This window comes from Phalangium opilio, unplaced genomic scaffold (genome assembly GCF_054372755.1).
Source record: "Phalangium opilio isolate 3A_F unplaced genomic scaffold, DU_Popi_V2 ptg000045l_1, whole genome shotgun sequence".
Taxonomy (NCBI): Eukaryota; Metazoa; Arthropoda; class Arachnida; order Opiliones; family Phalangiidae; genus Phalangium; species Phalangium opilio.
In genome coordinates, this window is record NW_028324168.1 from 5075466 (window position 1) to 5095681 (window position 20216).

Genomic DNA, 20216 nt, shown 5'->3' on the forward strand with positions numbered 1-20216 from the left:
CCTGTCAATTTCATTGTCTACGGTATCGAATAAGGACTTTTCTTGGTAACTTTAAAAGTATCTACTTCTGGAAAGGCGATATACCTTCTTAATAATAAAATTTTAATGATATTGTATGAAAGTGGCCGAAACGTCTAGTCTAACAGATAGTATTTGGGTCTTTGAATTTTCTTAAAAGGTTTTAGCGCTAGCTGCGATGTTTTGATGTTTGAAATAAAAACCGGTTTTATTTTTGAGACACAGAGAGAGAACACCTTATTAACAATCAGAATATTTAAAAAAATATAAATATCCATCCATAAGATGTATATTTAATATTTTTCAAAAGTTAAAATTTTCAAAATACTTAAAATTATTCTAAAAGTTTTTAATATATATTTTATTATTAAGTCTTTGGTAACGTACTGTTATTAGTTTAGGTTTGTTAATAGGGACTTCCTAGATATATTTTAACGAGTGTTTTAACGGAAATAATGAGATTCTTAAGGGTTTTTTAAACAACGTTTTGACTCCTTGAAGTATTGGTTTGAAGTTTCGTGAACGGCGCTTGCTTTCTATCGAGTGGTTTGTTGGTTGGGTTTGTTAAGCTCGCTTTTTCTAGACAGACTCCTTAGTAGACAGTATAGTTATTTTGGTTTAAATGTGTTAATTCTGAAATGGTTTTACCAAGCATGGATTCTAATTTTTCTTTTTCTGCATGACGATGTGTGGAACGAAAATGTAGAATTATTTTGGGAATATGGTTTCGCAGCGGATATTGTTTGGGTGATACTGATATGAAGTGAATTTTGGGGTTGAATTACTCGTATTTAGAACAGTTTTAATTATATTAGGTTAATGACATGACATGCCTTAATTATATGAACTAATTAACTTTGTGTTTTCAATTTTGAACCTGAAAGAAATTGAGATATTTGAACCAAATATTATATGGCTAACCTTCCTTATCTAATTGCAATCAGAACAATGAAGTTTTTTTTTCAGACATCGCAGACATATTCCAATTCTTTCCTTCTAATTACTACTGAGGCCGAATATGATTCTATTGTTTTGCCAAATTTTCACGGTTGGCCCACTCGTGGTTGTTTTAAGGATAATTCGTTATACTCTATAATAAAATTTGAATTTTTCCAATGTTTTTTATTACTCTGATCTACTTTTTTTAGAACATTAAAAAAATTAATTAAAGTTTAATTCGATTTAATGAAAGTCACGCTTTTTTAACCTCGTGGTTCACGCAAGCTCGGAAAACAGCGCCGAATAAACTAACCACGACCGTCTCTTTTTGAAAAACCCGATATTTTCAAGCAGTCGTAATATAATTTAAAACCATTTAAAATCAATGTAGGTGAAAGAATTCTATAGCTAGCGAAAAAACACGAAATTCCAACTCAACTTTCTGAGTTCAAAACTTAACTTTTCAACATTTTTTTATTATTTTTTTTTTTTTTTGGGAAAGTAAAATTGACGTCATAACCCGTTCGAAGGTCTTATAGACTAAGAACTGATAAAACAAGCTACCTACACACTTTCCGAATAATATATGCTTAACTTTTTAAAACAAAATGGCTTCCGAGTTGAATTAAATACTAATATACTTAAATTAATGAAATATTAAGAAATTATATTATAAAATGTGTCAAAAACTTACTTAAAATGGCAGATAAGGCGAAAATTAAAGTTGGCACAAGCGTTATTTTGTTTTTGGCACACTTTTTAACATTCATTTTGACATTTCCGTTGTCACCATAAAGGTTGTTGTTAAGTTTCGCGTTGACCAACATAGTTGGACAGTCCGTAAAGATCACGTTACGTAGCCCGTTCACCATATTTAAAACTTAATAATATAATTTTTAAAAAAACCGTTTATCTTTTACGGAATTTAAATATTATTTAAATAATTAGTTAGTTAATAGAGAATCGCGATGACTTGAAGTTCATTGATGGTGCGCATTGTTTGTTGTCCGTTAGTTTCTTGTAAATCGCGGTTAAGTATGTCCACTGATATGTCCAGATGAGGGTGGTCCTTTGGGTTCAACCGGAACCTGTTGAAGGTACCGCTATCCGTTATAATTTAGGGCAACGAGGGGAATTTAGGCACCGTTGGCTATAGCTTCTACGATAGGGATTTTTTAGCTGAAATCGCTTCGAGAATGGTACGTACGACCGGGGTCTGTCTGTTCCAACGAAAGTCTCGCGAAGGAGTCACGACTAACCGACTGACTATATGATAGCAACTAGTTTACCCAAAAATTTTCTAAAGAATTAAGTAAGAAAACTAAAAAGTTACCTGTTGTCCCGTTACCGGGTGGGTTTACCTTACCAAGGAGGGAGGGGGGTTTTGCCGCCGATGCTGGTAGTGAGTTTGCGCACTGTTCCGAATCTAGGCAACGTGGGGGTAAAAAAAGCTGGTTTTGTATGTCTTCTGGAACGCATTTGCGCCAGTTTGGGTGCATGCATGGTGATGTTGAGGAAATTTAACTTAACTCGATGGGGATTATGGCGTCCTCTGAGTTAAAAACTTAGAACTAAAGTTGATTTCTTACTTAGTTACCTATAGGTATACCAGTTTTGGTTGGTAATTGTTTTGCGTAGTTGCAGGTTTGTAGGGTAGATGGCATACGGGTTTACCTACCGGTATGCTTAAACTTTGGATGCTGTGGAGAGTTTTTTAGATTTCACTTTCTTTTGAAATTTTAATTATACTCGAAATGTGGTTCGGTTGTAGTAGACCCAGGTATTTGTTACCATTAGAAATTGGAAGATTATATCTATTATATTACCGAAGCCTTTGTCTTTAGCATTTAATATACGAGTGTTATGGCTGCCTAAACATTACTTATGTTCCAATTTTTCAATATGAAGCTGATCAATTTACATACCTTAATTAATTTCAAATGAAATCGTAAACATGCATGGGATAGATCTTAATTTCTCTCCTTAGCTTGTTAAGGCTGTGACCAACTGGGATAATGGGTCATGCGCAGTTCAAACTCAAAACTATTCGGGGGGAATTTTTGTAATGTTATACAAACGTTTTGTAGGAATTTCATTATGATAAAATATGTTTATTGACCTCCATTGACGTATATTATTTGTCAAAAGTGAAATTCAAACTTCACGAATAATTTTAATAGTGTTAGGTAACAATTCCAATTTTCCTTACATAATTTTAATAATTATAATAAGGCATATTATTACATTTTTTTATATCAAACATCTGTCATAAACTGTTACAAAAATAATCCGACATTTACACGAAAAAACGTTCCACTTGTCAAAAACTGTCAGTATTTATTTTTAATAATGAACATTTTAAGGATTGTCAATTTATTCTTCACGTAACAAAATTGTAATTTTAGTATAGTAATATATTTCGCAATTTTACTAGTAGAAGGTCAAAAGGGTTAAAAATATGAAACAGCGATTACTTAACTCCCCCGTCCCCGTATGAAGTGGAAATTATAACAATTAAATTTCGAGTTTTAAAATCGTGAATTGTTCAAATCGGTAACCTTATACAGGGTGTTTCTGATAAGTCTGCATGCTTAAATTAAGGGGGATGTTCTTTGGGAAATCAATTTTGAGTTGAAAATATATGACTTCTATCTATGACATTTTGTTTGCCCTAAGGGCCACTGTTTTCGAGTTATGATTGGAGTGTTTTAGGGATGACCCCTTAATTAAATTATTAATTAATCATTGTCTTAATCAGTTTCTTAATTAATTAAATTTAAGGGGGTCATCCGTAAAATACTCTGGATGCAATCATAACTCGAAAACAGTGTCCCTTAGGGCAAACAAAATGTCATAGATAGAAGTATAGAACATTTTCGACTCAAAATCGATTTCCCAAAGAATATCCCCCTTAATTTATGCATGCAGACTTCCAGATACACCCTGTATATAAGACCAAACCAAAGTGTTTTTCTTCATGTAATACGAGTATTATTTAAAATGTAAACGTAATTAATGGTAATATTACAATGTCAGATCAAATGGTTATTTTATAATTATATTTCAAGAGCGGTATGCATTTAGATCCGCAGACCTGATTCGGGAAGGGATAAAAAAAGTAGAAACCGAATCTCCTTGGGAAACAAAAGATATCCCGGGGTTTTTAAAGAATTTTAATGTGAAAGAAGTAAAGTTCTCTGAAAACGTGTACTGAACGTGCGGGGGTTTGTTATATATTATCAGTTTGTCTATATAAATAGAAGTAGTACAGATAGGGGCTAGCTGTATACATTTCTACGTACTTGATATCCCATTTTCCCGGCCTATAATAGAGTTGTTTCTAATTCGGATGATGTTAGTACTTGTTAGGTTAGACAATACCGCGATATGGTTTTTTTTTACCGTTGGGAAAAACGGGATTTTATATTTTAACCTCTAAGGCCCAGAAATAAAGGTAAACTACTGAGCGTAGACACTTGGAGGTCGTCCAAGGGATTATGCCGAGTTATTATCCCTGAGCGAGTTATTACATTTTTCTTTTTTTTTTTTAATTTTTCTAATCGTAATAATAATCAAAATAATATTTTTGCGCAATTGATATCTGAGGGAAAAATCTGTTATCAAATATTTTTAGTGGGAGTAACGATAGCGACGCGACGCCAATTGAAAACAATTTGGGACAGAACCCGTTTTAACACTTTCTTTCTTTCTTTCTTTCCTTTCGCTGATGTTTCTTGGTATCAGGGATTCATTAGTCACTAAGCAATTTCTTTCTGATGGAGTAGGATATTTTTTTTATTTTTGCAGAATTACGGGATTTTATGCAATTTTTTGCAAATTTCATGGGGGTTTTATGCAATTTTTTGCAGAATTTAAGGGATTTTATGCAGGATTCTTGCAGAATTAAGGAATTTTTTGCAAGATTTAAGGGATTTTATGCAAAGGTTTGACAGAATTACAGGATTTTCTGCAAATTTTTGGCAGAATTACAGGATTTTATTCAAATTTTTGCCTTAATTACGGAATTTTATGCAATTTGCTGCATAATTGAGGGTTTTATACAGGATTCTTGTAGAATTAAGGGATTTTACGCAATTTGTTGCAGAATTGAGGGATTTTACGCAATATTCTATGCAGAATTACGGGAGTTTATGCGAGATTCTATGCAGAATTACGGGACTTTATGCAAGATTCTGGAATTAGTAAGAGATTTTAGGCAATTTTAAAAACAATGAATTTAAACCTAGTTAACAAGATACTTAGGCAAATCTGTAAGTAATATCAAACTGCCATAAACATGAAAACCAACCCTGAACAGTCAAGTTGATTTCAATAACTCTGAATTGGAGAAAGTAAATAATGGGGGAGACTAAATTTAACAAATTTTTTTTATATTTCGTTCCTAATAATTTAGTTAATTCTCGCGAAAGCGACCGGGGTGGGAGGTAGACGTATCGAAAATTTTCAACATTTTCCCATATTGATTACGTTGCTTGTCGCGGGCGTCTCGCTCGCTATCGTTTGATCCTTGACAAAATTTCAAATTCAGCGTCACAAGGAGTTAAATGTCTTGAAATTCTGGTTATTAGAAACATTTTTTTATAGAAATACTGAATCATTCCTAGAAATCCAATCGACCTTATATAAATTACCAAAATTACATTCGTAATTACACACATATTGTATCCGTAAATGTTCCCTTTTTTAAATGAAAATTACGTATACAGGGGAGAGAAGTAAAAAAAATTATTATATTTGATAATTATTACGGTGGCAAATTAACGTTCAACTTAAATAATATATCAAAGGAATTTATCTCTTTAAAATAATAAGAGCAATTTTAATTGTTTTCTCATAACTAATATAATTTTTTTTTTAGTCGAAGGTTAACCGACATGCAGGGCCAAGGATATTAAACTATATAATTTTAAATAATATTCGGTGCTTTGTACGCGTCAATTTTGGCAGGTGATATATGAACCGGGGATTTAATTATGAATTATATCGTTTCGCGGAATTACAAGGGATCAAGTAAATATATATTTAATTTAAAGGGAATATGAATTAATTGAAATATGAACAATATTGCTGTTGATTTAATAGCCATACAAAATATACAGGGTGTTTCTGATATTTAATTAATAAGGAATCTGATTTCAAGACAATTATTTCTAATTTAATTAAAGTGTCATCCCTAAACACTCTTGAAATCATAACTCGAAAACAGTGTCCCTTAGGCCAAACAAAATGGATGGAGATAGAAGTTATACATTTTCGACTCAAAATTGATTTCCCAAAGAATTAACATCCACCTTAACTTATGCATGCAGACTTATCAGAAATACCCTGTATACGTTACTGTCCATTTAATTAATATCACATATTAGCAAGAGAGAAATTTATTAATTTGAAATATATTTAACATACAAATTCATTTTCATTTTAAAATTTTCCATAGCGGATTTTTGAAAATGGGCGACAAATTAACTTTAGTACGCGTGTACTAGATTTTTACCATGAGAGAGTACACCGAAGGAGTACTTGATAAATTGAATAAATACATACATACATACACCGGTCCGTCCATTCGAGGAGCAACTTGACCGTATACTGTACCATTCCCCAATTTCTTTTCTCTCACACAATACAAACGAGTTTTTAATCCCTAATGTGAAACAATTCCTTGGGTACACTTTTAGTCAATTGAACTAGAAAATAACGACCCCATAGTTGCGATAAAATCTGTTAAAATTGAGTCAATAAGACACGTATTATCGAAACCCATATCTTGAAGTTCTACTGTTTGAAATAAACCGGGTCTATCGGGGATTCTAATATATGTTACCCTTTAAACTTCATATATTCTTCAATTTATATACTTCCAATTTCGGTAATTAGTCCAATCTCGCTTTTCTCTGTATTAGTTTAGTATTTTACATAATCTTTACGTCTGAAGGGGGGTTATTGTTAAACAATGAATGTCGACTAAAAGGGGGAGTTACACACGTTTTGAAAATATTTTCTTTGTGGATTTAGGGAATGAAATGGAGAAAATTTGGAGAAACATAACATTTGTCTTTGGGTTGGTTGATTTTCTCAAGTTTGCTCCTGTTTTTTTTTTTTTTTTTATTTTATTTCTTTGGGGAAAGCCGGAAATGAACCGCAAATATTGAATTTGAAGAAGTTTATCTTTTTGTCTTTTTTGGTTCAAGTGATTAAATATAAGACTTCAACTCACGAATGTAGACTAGGGTATGTAGAGGTGTGTTTGTTACCGCGGCCACCATGCTTTGAGGTCGATGTTCTCGACATTAAATTGAAATTTAAGGTAGAAAAAAATGTATATTTATTATTTATTCACGAGCCACAATCTTCCTTTTATTTCTTCGTTGTGTTATTATAATTGTTGTTCTAAATCTTACAATCTTATGCGGTATACGAATTATTTGACAGACGGTCGTGATGCTGTTTATCATTTGTAACGGTGTAATAGTTATTTACTGAGACAAGGAATGCATATAGCTAACTGGAATCATTGTGCGCGTGAAAATTTCTATGCGGGATTTGTGGGCGGGGCCTAAGAACTTACTCACAAGGTGCAACGCGCTTATTATAAGTCTAGTTCTTCCCATAAATTCCATATAGATACGTTTACGAAAATCGCTGACTACACAATGTTTTCTATAAGCTGTATGTATTCCTGATACAGGTAAGGCAAGGGACAAATAGGCAATTATTGAATAATGCCGTTTGATAGGTGTTAAATAGGTTTTTAAAAAGATACAAATGTAGGTTAATTATATTATTAAGCGTATGTCAAAGGATTAACGGCAAAAATCGAAGTTTTATTCAATAATAAACAATTTTTAATATCAAATCAATACACCATTTATCAATTTTAAATTATTGTAGATCGATTTATCTTTCGATATATTTTAATCAGTTCAATTAACGGCAAAAATTGAAGTCTTATTCAATAATAAATAATTTTAATAACAAATCAATACAGCATTTATCAATTTTAAATTATTGTAGGCCTATATCGATTTATCTTTCGATATATTTTAATCAGTTCAATTCCAATATTTATTGTTATTTATATAATAATAATAACAACCGGAAGCTTGCTAGGGTTCTCTCATCATCAATAGGAGTGTCCCGTCGTTTTGCCGTCCGATGTACTGTTCTAATTATCGTATTGAGGATTGGCAAAACAATAATTTCTAAGCAACAAAACGTTCCCGAATTTTTCATTTCGATATATATTTTTTTTTTTAGATCGCCAGCGACGAGTAGTGTTTTTATAAGCATTAGCCTACATTCTAGAATCCCCCTTCCCCTTACCAAAAATGGGATAGGATAGTTCGTTCCATCATTGGCATTGTTTGATAAGAAATGATTCACTATTACGAACCCCCAGGCTCAAATTTTTAAAACAGTTATGTTTTACGAAATTACGACTTACCTTTTTTGAAAGTGATTTTTCAAAAATAATAATTTTAGTTTAAAATATTGCAGTTTTTAACACATTTATTTAAGTCATATAAATCCTTGAACTATAAGTCATCTCACTCAGTTTCATCATATCTTTAATGAAAAAAATAGTAATTTTCAAGTAAAACAAGAGACGTTTGCAGAGTTTTAAACGATTAGTTTGTTTTCCTTCATGTTATGGGCTTCGAATTCTAAAATATTTTGAAAGTGAAAATTATTTCTTTTCAATCTTTGAAAGTGGGTACTATTTGACCCCTGTTTGACCTTTCTCTATCATCAACGCCCACATAAGCAATATACCATGTAAAATCGTAATTCATACCGTTTCGACTGAATGCACACTTAAATTTTAAGTCGTAAATCTTAATCTAGTTTAGACTATATAGTATACATAGTACATACACTCAATAGATATAGTTTCTATACCAAACAGGTATGATATTTTATTTTTTTAAATATACCAATTACATGTAGTTTCATTGTCAAAATACTACAAATTTGTAACATTATTATAAATACCGAAAAACAGGTCGAAAAATTTGACGTAAAAATTGCAATGAATAGTGACAAATTATATAGACTATTAGAGTCTTTATGCCTTTCTCTTTGTCAGTTTTAAACTAGTTTAGATTTCCGAAGTTTGATTTAGAAATAATTAGTTATATCAGCTCTCAAGGGTATTTAATTTAACATATTTATCGTGGGTATTTAATTTCCGATATTTATGCCTAGGTATATTGTTTACTTGGTAGTTTTAAATTAACTCGTTATAAACCCACGATGTCGAAGTTTAATTCGATGTTATCGCATTATGGCGGGTTAATAATTTTTAACCGTATACAGGTTTTAAAAATAAACATTTAGCAATTTTTCCAATATCGATCTAAGTCAGATTCATTATTAGTTCAAATAGAATTTGTTTAACCCCCTGTTGAGATAACTCGCAATAATCGAATCGATGAGAATCAATTTTGCACCGTAACTGATTGATTTATTTAAAAATCGATTCTACATTATGTGGAAAAGAATTCAATCGCTAACGTCCTACTTAGACAATGATCTTTAGGAGAATCTGAGAAATCAAAAGATTTATAGCTTACGTAAATCGAAGTCAAATGAAAAAGGTTAAACAAATAAACTACATATAGGCCCTAGGAAACGCTCGCTATTCTTTTAATATTTTTATTTTTTGATCTTATTAATTTTTCATCTATGTTGAATAAATGGGAATCAAATAAACAAGTCGGAAGTTTAATTTCCACTTAAAAGCGGGCTACATATTTTAAGTTTTAAGTTAAGACTAAGTCCGTCAGTATATTTTTGTAACTTTCGAACCGCCAATTTGAAACATGGCGTTATATTCAACCCCAAAAGCCAGCCATAAAGCCCTTATACATGATATCATAAGTTCATAAGATATTTTCCATAAGTTTGTCACTGGTTACTGAGAGCTTGTCATGAAGTTACGTAGGTGAAACGTTAAAACAGTGTCCCTTAGGGCAATCAAAATGGAGAAAGAAATGGAGTATACATTTTCGACTAAAAATGGATTTCCCAAAAAACATCCCAGTTAATTTATTCCAGGCTTATCAGAAACACCCTGTATTTTGAGGCTCGAATTTGAGGTTTTCTTTAATATGATTTTGACCAGATATGATGACCTCTTAAAAAATGAAGGCGAGGCACCCTGGGTAGTTCCGTTTTAGAACAGTTTCACTGAATTTACCTTTAGTAACTCTTGGTGACTCGATGCAAATTACGGCCCCCTATACATGAAAAATTATTTTTTTCTCAGCCCTACATTTCCGCCTTCAAAATGTTTCTTATCTTTTCATTTTAGGAAAAATGCTAAAACATTTATTTGTAAATTTCTTCTTATAATGATGTTCAGTACGTGTAGCTGTAGCATCTTCATGGACCCCTCCCCTCCTATAACTTCCGCGTACTGCGAGACCTAATCCAGTATCACAGTGCACTAAATTGATACGCGTTTAATGTACTAGACGCAACCTTAGGCTTGGTGTACAGCGACAATGTGTCTTAATTATGAAATGGAAATTTCTCATCTTAAAAAAATATAGAAAAATTTAACCAAAATAATGTCCTAAAAAATATTTAAACTCACGACCTTCTGTTTATATATATATGAAACTGTGGTCAAGTTATTGTACTGAAAAGTGAAAATCGGTCATTACGAGACAACTTATTAAAAATAATAATAATATAGGTATACAGGGTGCATAAATTAAGGGGGATGCTCTTTGGGAAATCAATTTTGAGCCGAAAATGTAACTTCTATCTCCATCCATTTTGTTTGCCCTAAGGGACACTGTTTTCGATTTATGATTTTGATATTTATTTTAGGGATGACCCCTTAATTAAATTAGAAATCATTGTCTTAATCAATTTCTTAATTAATTAAATTTAAGGGGTCATCCGTAAAATACTCTGGATGCAATCTTAACTCGAAAACAGTGTCCCTTAGGCAATCAAAATGGATGGAGATAGAAGTCATATATTTTCGAGTCAAAATTTATTTCCCAAAGAACACATCAACCCCTTAATTTATGGAATGTAGACTTATCAGAAACACCCTGTATATCTTAAAACAATGACCCTAACAGTAGCCTAAACTCGTTTTGTAAAAACATTTCTCTCGGCTCTCGGTATATAATTAACCCCAAGACGACGAATAATTAGCAACGATTATTATTATTATTATTGCGCAAGATGATGGCGACGTGCTCCAAAAATTACTGTAAATTCCGACAGAGTTCAAATTAAATAACCGCGGCATCTAAAAAGAAAGGGGGAGAGAACTGCAATCTAAATTAACCAGTCAAATAAAAGAAAAAGCCGATTCCGATTATTTTCTTCCAATAAAAAAAAAGGATTTATTTAAATATCGATTTTTTGGTGAACGCCTAGGCCTAGCTTGCTCGGAATCTCTAATCAGATTCGGTAAGAACTTTAATATGAAAAAAAAAACCCTCATTATTGTCGCTTCAGGGTAATTTCATTTATAATATAATTAATCAATTCATATGCATGCAAAGAGTGTACTCTAAATCAAGCCTGCAAGTGTTTATTTTACCTTTATAAACCTTTCCTATCTCTTGCGCATTTGAATAAGGCCTAACTTACTCGATTATCCTTTGAAAAGGTTGTTTACATATTTTAGGGTTGGTATATTAAACCTTGTAAGACTTGAGAAGGCTGCAATTTTGTCTGATTAATTATGGTGATTGGTTTAAAAGTAGGCTTAAGTTTTAGTTAAAAGTAGGCTTAGGTTTAGTTTGAAAGTAGGCTTAGGTTTAGTTTAAAAGAAGGCTTAGGTTTAGTTTGAAAGTAGGCTTAGGTTTAGTTTAAAAGTAGGCTTAGGTTTAGTTTAAAAGTAGGCTTAGGTTTCGTTTAAAAGTAGGCTTAAGTTTAGTTTGAAAGCAGGCTTAAGTTTAATTTGAAAGTAGGCTTAGCTTTAGTTTGAATGTAGTCTCAAGTTTCTTTTAAAAGTAGGCTTAGATTCAGTTTAAAAGTAGTCTTAATTTTAATTTATTTAGGTTATCTTGATTTTTGAGATTGTAATGGAGGAAAGTTTGAATTGATTTTCGTATTGTTTAACAAGGATGTTTTACTATGTTTAGGTTTAGAAAACCCAATTCAAAAACTATATTAGAGTCTTAACCCCGAATTAGTCTAAGAGACCAACTGTGTCGACAAATAAATAATATTTAAATTTACATATTTAACTTAATATTTTTGCGGTTTAATTATAATCAAAGGGGAAAAAAGAAAGTTGATTCGAATAAATTTATTTATTCATAAACGGTAAAAAGTAATACGGAATACGAACTAAAAACGTGATTATGGGGGTGACCAGGTGACCCATTACGATGACGAAATTCAGGGTAACGAACTTCAAATAACTTATCCCCGACAAATTATTTGCCCTCCTAACAATGATAATGACAATATAGAACCGCTTTTTTCAGCTATAAAGTCAGGTTCAAACTTTTGACACCCCCTTTTAAATTTATCAAAATTAAACCGCACCGTAGAGAAATTATAATTCAAGTTGAAATAAAATTAAAGACTCATTAAACGGACACTTTTTCCGTCCGTTGTTTTCTGGGTCTTACAGGATCTTGCGAAACCTAGACACAAATCTCCAGGGCATGAACTTTATAGGTGACCAGTAAATTACTGGTTTATTTTTTTTTATTTTTTGGAATTTCATATAGCAAGTTCGATTTTAATGGGAAATTTGACACATGGCATATTTCCGTTTCTAATTTATTTTATTGTTTTAATTATTTAATTAAGTTTAGGTGATGGTTAATCAATTTATACGCGTGGGAATTGGGGGTTTATATTGGCCCGATTATTTTATATTTTTAAGATAAGGATGGGTCATTTTTAATTGCAATTTATTAATTTATATATAAACATAATAAATTAATAATTACTAGCTTTCCCTACTAAATATTATTAAAAACAATTAATTTTGACCCTGCTTGACATTTGGTAAAAACCAAGCCCCCAAAGTTAATTAACAACACCCATAGGCCATCTTTATTAAATCAAATTATTCAACACCCATTAATTGTCCGTACGTATAAGATTTTCATTTTTAAAAATCAATTCACGTTCAAAATTTTATTCGGAACTTATGGTCACGCTTTAAGTTGATTCCGTAAGCCTTTTGTCCCTATATTTTTTATAAAATTACAAATTAAGATTTTTGTCGCTTTGCTGGCGGCACTTCTCCTAGGTGGTATGTGTGAAATTTTGTTTAGATAAAATAAAAATTACTTTTCTTTTTTCGATTGCGGTATTGAGCATTTCCCTGATCATTTATTTTACATCATCTAATATAATAATAATAATTCTGGCCGTAGATACCTCAGCGGCGGCTCCGGGAATGTATTTTCCCGCAATTTTCTCACGGACAAATGACACTTTCGACCCATTTATCGAATTTAGTCATTAACAACTTTTTTCTATAAAGTATTTTAAACTTTGAAATTTTGCTTACTTGTCTTTAGTAACAAACAACAGGGATAGATTTAATTTTAGAAGTAGGAATGGAGAACAGAGTAATCTGGGCGCGCGTCAAAGTCCCGGACCCCCTTCCCTGGGAAAGGGGGTATGAAAGAAGAGGCGGGTCATAGCGACAGAGGTAAAAAGGAATTACGTATTTTTCAACGTCATCAAAACGTAGTTTAAATGAGCCAATAAGATCATTCAAAATTTTCGTTACGTGTTGGAGGGAGGGGCTCTATACTGGGCTATGAGTCGGACTGAAGTAAATACTAACCGTTATCCATTCCTACTTCTAAAATTAAATCTATCCCTGGTAACAACTGTGGGACGTGGGTATACAGCGATATTGCTTACTAAAACGGCTAGAGAAAGTTCCATTCAGGTTTGGAACTGAGTCTAACAGTATGTTGAATTGCACACGTCAAAAATGACTGGCAACACTTGTCTCGAAAAACTATCATCTACCTTCACGACGTATTTTTTTTGCCTTAAGATTTTCATAAATTCCTTGAAATTATTCATCAAAATCAATCAGCGTATTGTAATTAATTCATATTTGATCTTTTAATTTTAGTATTAATTCGAGCAAGGATTAATTTGGCGTAAATTACAATATCGTATATATAGGATCCTTGGCCCTTTTAGCGCTATAAATTAACCGCGAAAAATGCCAGCTTAAAATGGTAACTTATGTTCAATAACGCGATTGAAAACCTGAAGAAAAAAAAATAAATAAAATTGTTTCCACCCACTAAAAATTATATTTCGTGAAAACGTGATCACGGGTTTTGTAAGAAAAAGTAGCCCCTTCATAAATTGAACCAATATGTATTATTTTGTTGTAAAGGACAGACTTATTACAACGAACCTATAGGAAGGATTAAGGTTTATTATTTCATGGCAAAGCAAATGCATAATTTAAAATACTTTTAAATAATCGGTTAGCGGAGATTCGGAAAAGTGATATCGAGTTATACCGGAACTGCATGGGGTCTTTCTTTTCGTGATTACAAATTACAATGACTTGGAAAATTTCTTTAAAAACAGACAAGGACCATTAACTAATTGGATCAAGCGCTTAAGATATATTTTCAATGTTAAATACGCTAACCAAAAACAAGGATAACTATTTTTATGAATTATTATTTTATCCTTGAAATATTGTTTCCTTTATTTGAATTTTCTCTTGAATATTTTCCCCCAGTTTCTTTAGAAATAGATAGGCATTTTTTATTTGATTTTAATATTCATGAAATAATGGAATACATAATTTATTATTTACTATGAGTGGGGAAAAATTAATATTAATACTGTTTATCTGGGTTATTTTTTATTGTTTACTGGTTTTGGTATTGAGTTTTGAGCTTGTTTTGTTTATTTTAATTAAGTTTTGGTCCTCATTTGTTGATGGGTAATTATTGAATTGAAAAGAAGAAGCCAGTGAGTTCGTTGATACGAAGTTTTAATTAATTTACTTTAAAATTGTGTCACGCATCGTGGGCTTTAAAATAATTAGTAAATATTTAATTAATAAGTCAATATAATATAATAGTACAAAAGGATAGTAAATTAAATAATCAACAGAATAAGGGATTTTTAGTCAGCGGGGAAATCCACAGTTACATTATTTCATTTAAAAAAAAAGATATTAAAAATTTAATCATTTGAATTTGATATTAAAAAAGAAAATTTAAAAATAACCCCACCTTTTGGCGTAATATATTATTAAATTTAATACAAATTGTGTTTAAGTTAAACACGATTATAAATTACTAAATGCTACGAATTAAATTTAAAATATATTTAAATTTAATTGGGTTAAAAACGAACGAAATAAGCGGGTCGGTTTTAGTTTTTAGTTTCTAGGTTACACAATAGATGGGAAAGGTAACGTTTACATAACATCTCAGTAAAAATTTTCAATTCAAACTTTGCGCGCCAGTGCGAACGGATCGATTTTGGCGGGCTTGTAACGAAGCTATAGGCTCTTGAATCTGGCGATGATTGAGGTGCCATTATGTCTAAATTGACTCAGCAAAGGAGGCGAAACTCAAATCGACTCGCAATTGCCGAAAGGCACCCTATCACCATGGGTATAGGTTGACAGAAAATGTTTGATCGGATGGTTGAGAAGAAGCATTTTATACAAAATAAGGAGTTATGTTTCCCAGTAGCAGTATGAATTATTGTTGTAACTTTAATTTCAAGTATAGCAAAGCCATGATCTAACTGTAGCTTTATAATGCAACTTTCTTCAATATGAGTACTAATATTAATCTTAACCACGTGATATACTAGCCGCCTGATACCCGAGTAAAAAAATTATGAGGCGAAAACTGATCGAAAATGATTCTAATAGATGGTCCGAGGACGTCACTGGGGTGTGGTTCCTTCTCCTGATTAATAGCCAAAGGCCAGTTGACAACGGCGTTCTCTCTCAAATCCCTCGAGGCTAACTTACTATCCGCCATATGTGGAATGCATACAGATAATAAGAATCATTGTGCACTCATATCTGCCATGCGTGTTTTGCGGGCTGAGCTAGAGACTAATATTTCTGACTATAGATATGTTTATAAAATGGCTTCTCATGTGGTACACAAATATTCCTATGAACTTCATGTATTCCTAATATACAATCACCTCTAGCTTGACTATGCGCGATATGAAACTTTAAAGATTAATCTTTATCATTTCACCCTCCCTTAACACCCCCCCCCCCCCATTTTTTTGGTAAGAATTAATGGTTTCTAACAATGGCCTAGTCCACCAAAGTCGGCAACTAGTTAGGTGTTAGGAGAAAATGTCAAAAGGTTCCCAGAAAAATGAACTAAATTTACAAATCGGCTTTCTCCCGTAACTAAACCTTTCCTTTACGCCAATTTATGGCAACCAGGTAGACAGCCATTTTTAAACTTTAAAAGTCAGTCTACCAAAAGGTTTAAGAATTAAGAAAATAACACTATTTATTTCAAACGTATGAACTCTAAAACTTTTAATAAAACTCTAAAAAGTTTAAAAAAATCTCTCTAGTAATTTTAATCATTTTTAATTGGAGACTTATCCATTGATTCATGATCACTTCCGGAATTATCCACGTCTTTCTTGGGCGTCGGGGCTTGAATTTTGATTGAGGGAACTGGCGAAACTTTATTTTCTTCGACGGGACTATGTTCAACAGTCTGCGTCTTAACAGGCGACATGTCCTGACTTATACTGGGCCTTGGTCTTGGACGGGGTACGACACTGGTTTGCACAACAGGAACATTGACGTCAAATGTGAAAACTCGGCGCTCCCCAGACTCTACAGCATTGGCCGAAACTTGATTAGGTGGTCCTTTGATGACTGGTGAAATTGGGGAAGGTTCATCCGGATCGTAAGCCGCAACGGGAGTTCCATAAACACCGGAACTCATAGAGTGGTACGCGACGATTGGTCTCAAATCTGAAAAAAGAAAAGTTACGATTTATGTACAAGGGAAATTTCAAGTTACTTACCTCCTGGTTGACGGCCAAAAACAGTGTTGATGGCCTCAATGTCTCTAGGAGTTCCGAGACTGCTTGGGGTTAAAGGTTGAACGCTGAGTGATGTACCAGTTGACGAGGAATAAAGCGAAAGTCTCGGTTTAGCGCCATTGTTATCGCGACGCATTGAGACACTCAACATTTCAGCGTGTTCCGATGTCCCCCTGGCTATGATACTTAAGGAGTTGTGTTTAGCCTTATTTTTGGCCCGAAGCAACATAAACGTGGAGAATCCCATATAAGCCTGAAAAAACACACCAAGAATAACTCTGCATTTGATCGTTTGATGTATTTAATTACTTACATTTACGATGCAACAAAAGACCAGCAAAGCCCCAACAGGCGTAGCGTAATCTTTAACCGGACCGCATTTGATGATGTATTGATCTTTCTTGTATTTTTCAATTATTTTGCGGATACTTCCGGGGTACGTGTCGTCGTTCATATCATTGTTTTTTTCCCTCATTGACTTGGCCACTCTGGTTACCACTTCTTCTATGCGTTGACGATGGTCCATCGTCGCTCTTCCGGTACGATTTTTGGCCCGGAAATCGCCCAGACAAAGTTCGATACTAAAATACTGCACCAAGGTCACAATTTCATTTCCGTAGTAAATAAGGGCAGCTCCGTTGCCCATTTGGTAGAGAAATAGGCCAAAAAGAGCGAACATGTACTGAAATAGAAGAACTTAATTAGCCCGGAATTGGGCATTGGGAACAAACACGTCACGAGGTCTTACGCAATACAGGAACTTCGTATAGTCGCAACTTGCCCCGAGACAACCAATGAGCGCCGCTAATGAAATCAAAAGACCGCAACCAACAGCCGCCATTAAACTCTGATGCAATGGAACCAAGAACTCGATTACTTCCGGATGGAAGACATTTGTTTGCGTCATTGCTAGACTCATAGCCGTTACGATGATTCCCATGGTCTAGACAATTTTTGCAAAATTTATGCCATTTGCGTAATTACAAATACGGAAATATGAATAAATGAAATTTATACCCAACATAATGCGCTTCCCAGTAATATGGAAGACTTCCACGTGTCTCTGGTCATACGATTTTCCACGACTGTTATATCCCCGAGGTTAGGCCTACGAGGTGTCGAAGGCATGTTGCTCGCGATTCAAGGAACGAATGAAAGAAAACTGAGTCGCGAATTGTGCAAGTAAATTAAGGTGGATCAACGATAAGTTTTTTTAAAAACATTCATTGTCTACTACGTCTATTTTTTAATCAATTTGACATGGTAAAAAAAATCCGAAGACTATATATAAACTCAACCTAAAATTATACGTTATCACATCCCTTTTGTTCTTCTGTTGGTCAAGTGTAGTTTAAGTTCCCAAATCTCCACAGTTCAATTAAGATGACTTGCAGTTCCCAATCTCAAGCCCGTGTACTTATAGTCTGCAATGTTTTTGCCTGGGTAATTATTATGTTTCTGTATTCAACTACTTGGTGGTTGACCGTAATTGGTGTTCAGGTTCTTGGAGTCACGGTATTTGGTCTATCCGTGGGTACCATTCGTAACGATGTCTTCAAACTGGGTATCTGGGCTTATTTGAAGCCATTATGGGACATGGCATGCGCCGATGTTGCGGCTGGTGTCTTCATTAGTACCGGAGCCATCCTGGGATGTTTCACAATTGCCTACAGAAGTTACTGGTTGCATTTCGTAAACATATCCGCGCTGGTTTTCCTGTTCATGTACACCCTAGCTGTTGGAGTCGCCACACTAGTCATTGCCGATGAGAAAAACGAGTTTTTGGAGCACTTGACCATCTTAATCTGTCTGGTAGCTTGTCCCTGCTACTAATTCCTTATTGGTTCGAAGATTAACGTGGTATTTTGAGCGTAGAATACTTGGGGCCACAGCGCGAGGAGTTCTCATCAAAATTCGCCACCACCAATTCAACCCAGGACAAGCGAAGCCGTGAATGCTGGGCTGGACGTTGTCAAAAACATCGCTGCCTCTCAAATTGGTCCCGACAGCAAAGCGCCATTTGGGATGGATATCTTCCTGATGAATCCGATACCAAAGAACCTGGAGGATTGCGACTATTTCAATGACCTTATGACCCCGTGTGGAGCTTTACTGATAGTTATAGCTATTGTTTACGTATGCTGAATATCTTATTCTCGTGGATTGGGAATTAGGCCTAATATTTCAACATTTTTATTAGATTTTCATTATTGGCTTGTCCATTTCGCTGTCAGTACACGATGCCAATAATCAAGTGGAATCCAGACCTAGAGCTTACGCTCCTGATAACCACGTTGCCATGAATGCAGTTTAAATGTAATACATGGTGTTTATAAGGGATGTTGATTCGTGCAAATAATTTTAATTCAGTTCTCTCTAAGTTAAATAATTATTGTTGTAATTGTTTTACGCCATAATATTTTTATTGAATTATAATAATAAATAAAACCAGTTTTGAAATGATAAGGTATTCAGTTAAATTATTCAGCTCGATCTTGTAAAAAATGCTACGTAACTAGGGTTCAAAAATTACGGCAATTTTGGGAAAATGGTTTGCAGATCAAAATAATTTTGAATAGCAACATCCACTTTATTCTTCTTCTTACCCATTTTGCGAAATACTGCTATTTCACATTCCTAAAATAAAAATTTCCGTTTTTAAAATATTTCCCACGCTTGCCGTTTGACCTTGTACGACGTACTCATCAGAAGAAATGAGTCTACATACCAGGGTAGAGTAAGATATGAAGATTTTAGACCAAAAGAAAGAAACGAGAATTCGGTAATGAGCAGAGTAATTAACGTTTTCGTAATTTACCCGAGAAAATCGTGAATTACAGTTACCATTTTAGAACCCTAAACGTAACCTACGCAAATTTATTTCAAAATTATTATCATTCTAAAAGTCTACACAATTATCTGTCAACATTCTTTAGCGGTCAGAAGTAGAGTTGGTTCAAAAAATACATTAGCAAGTACCCCTCGTGACGTAATAGCCCCCACCCTGCCCTAAAAGGGAAGTATCCCAAAATCATATAATACTACACATAACTGGTGTCAGGTCTTATCTACAAGGACCTAACGATCCTATTGAATTGCAAATATTGTCCAAAATTTAAGTGGGAGTGATAAAGTAATCATTAACTGGCTAAAAATGCCAAAACATCGCTATCAGTACCGGATTATACCAGTTATTACCGTTTAAATAT

General features: G+C 33.4%; 3 protein-coding genes across 5 annotated transcripts in view; 1 reads left to right on the top strand and 2 right to left on the bottom strand.

The window, feature by feature from the left end:
- The window catches only part of LOC149676969 (uncharacterized), a 46821-nt gene extending 44437 nt beyond the window's left edge, over positions 1–2384 (bottom strand). The window contains exon 1 of one of the 2 annotated variants that reach the window (XM_089837904.1): positions 1652–2384. In XM_089837904.1, the coding sequence (XP_089694030.1) occupies positions 1652–1829 (178 nt within the window). In that variant the 5' untranslated portion in view covers positions 1830–2384. The remainder of the gene's footprint in view (positions 1–1651) is intronic. The other variant, XM_089837905.1, reaches the window with a different exon arrangement.
- A 13839-nt stretch (positions 2385–16223) lies between these two features.
- On the bottom strand, positions 16224–18318 carry LOC149676970 (uncharacterized). The gene is made up of 5 exons (XM_089837906.1): positions 18025–18318; positions 17756–17950; positions 17321–17689; positions 16990–17260; positions 16224–16936 (listed from the first exon to the last, which is right to left on the bottom strand). Exons 1-5 carry the CDS (start codon positions 18133–18135, stop codon positions 16530–16532), a joined length of 1353 nt encoding a protein of 450 aa, XP_089694032.1. The 5' UTR covers positions 18136–18318; the 3' UTR covers positions 16224–16529.
- On the top strand, positions 18305–19346 carry LOC149676971 (uncharacterized). 2 transcript variants are annotated; one of them, XM_089837912.1, is made up of 4 exons: positions 18305–18450; positions 18508–18819; positions 18883–19143; positions 19208–19346. In XM_089837912.1, exons 1-4 carry the CDS (start codon positions 18391–18393, stop codon positions 19319–19321), a joined length of 747 nt encoding a protein of 248 aa, XP_089694038.1. In that variant the 5' UTR covers positions 18305–18390; the 3' UTR covers positions 19322–19346. The 2 variants fall into 2 exon arrangements, with proteins under 2 accessions (XP_089694038.1, XP_089694037.1); XM_089837911.1 differs by having other exon boundaries at positions 18391–18819.
- Positions 19347–20216: the final 870 nt, after the last annotated feature.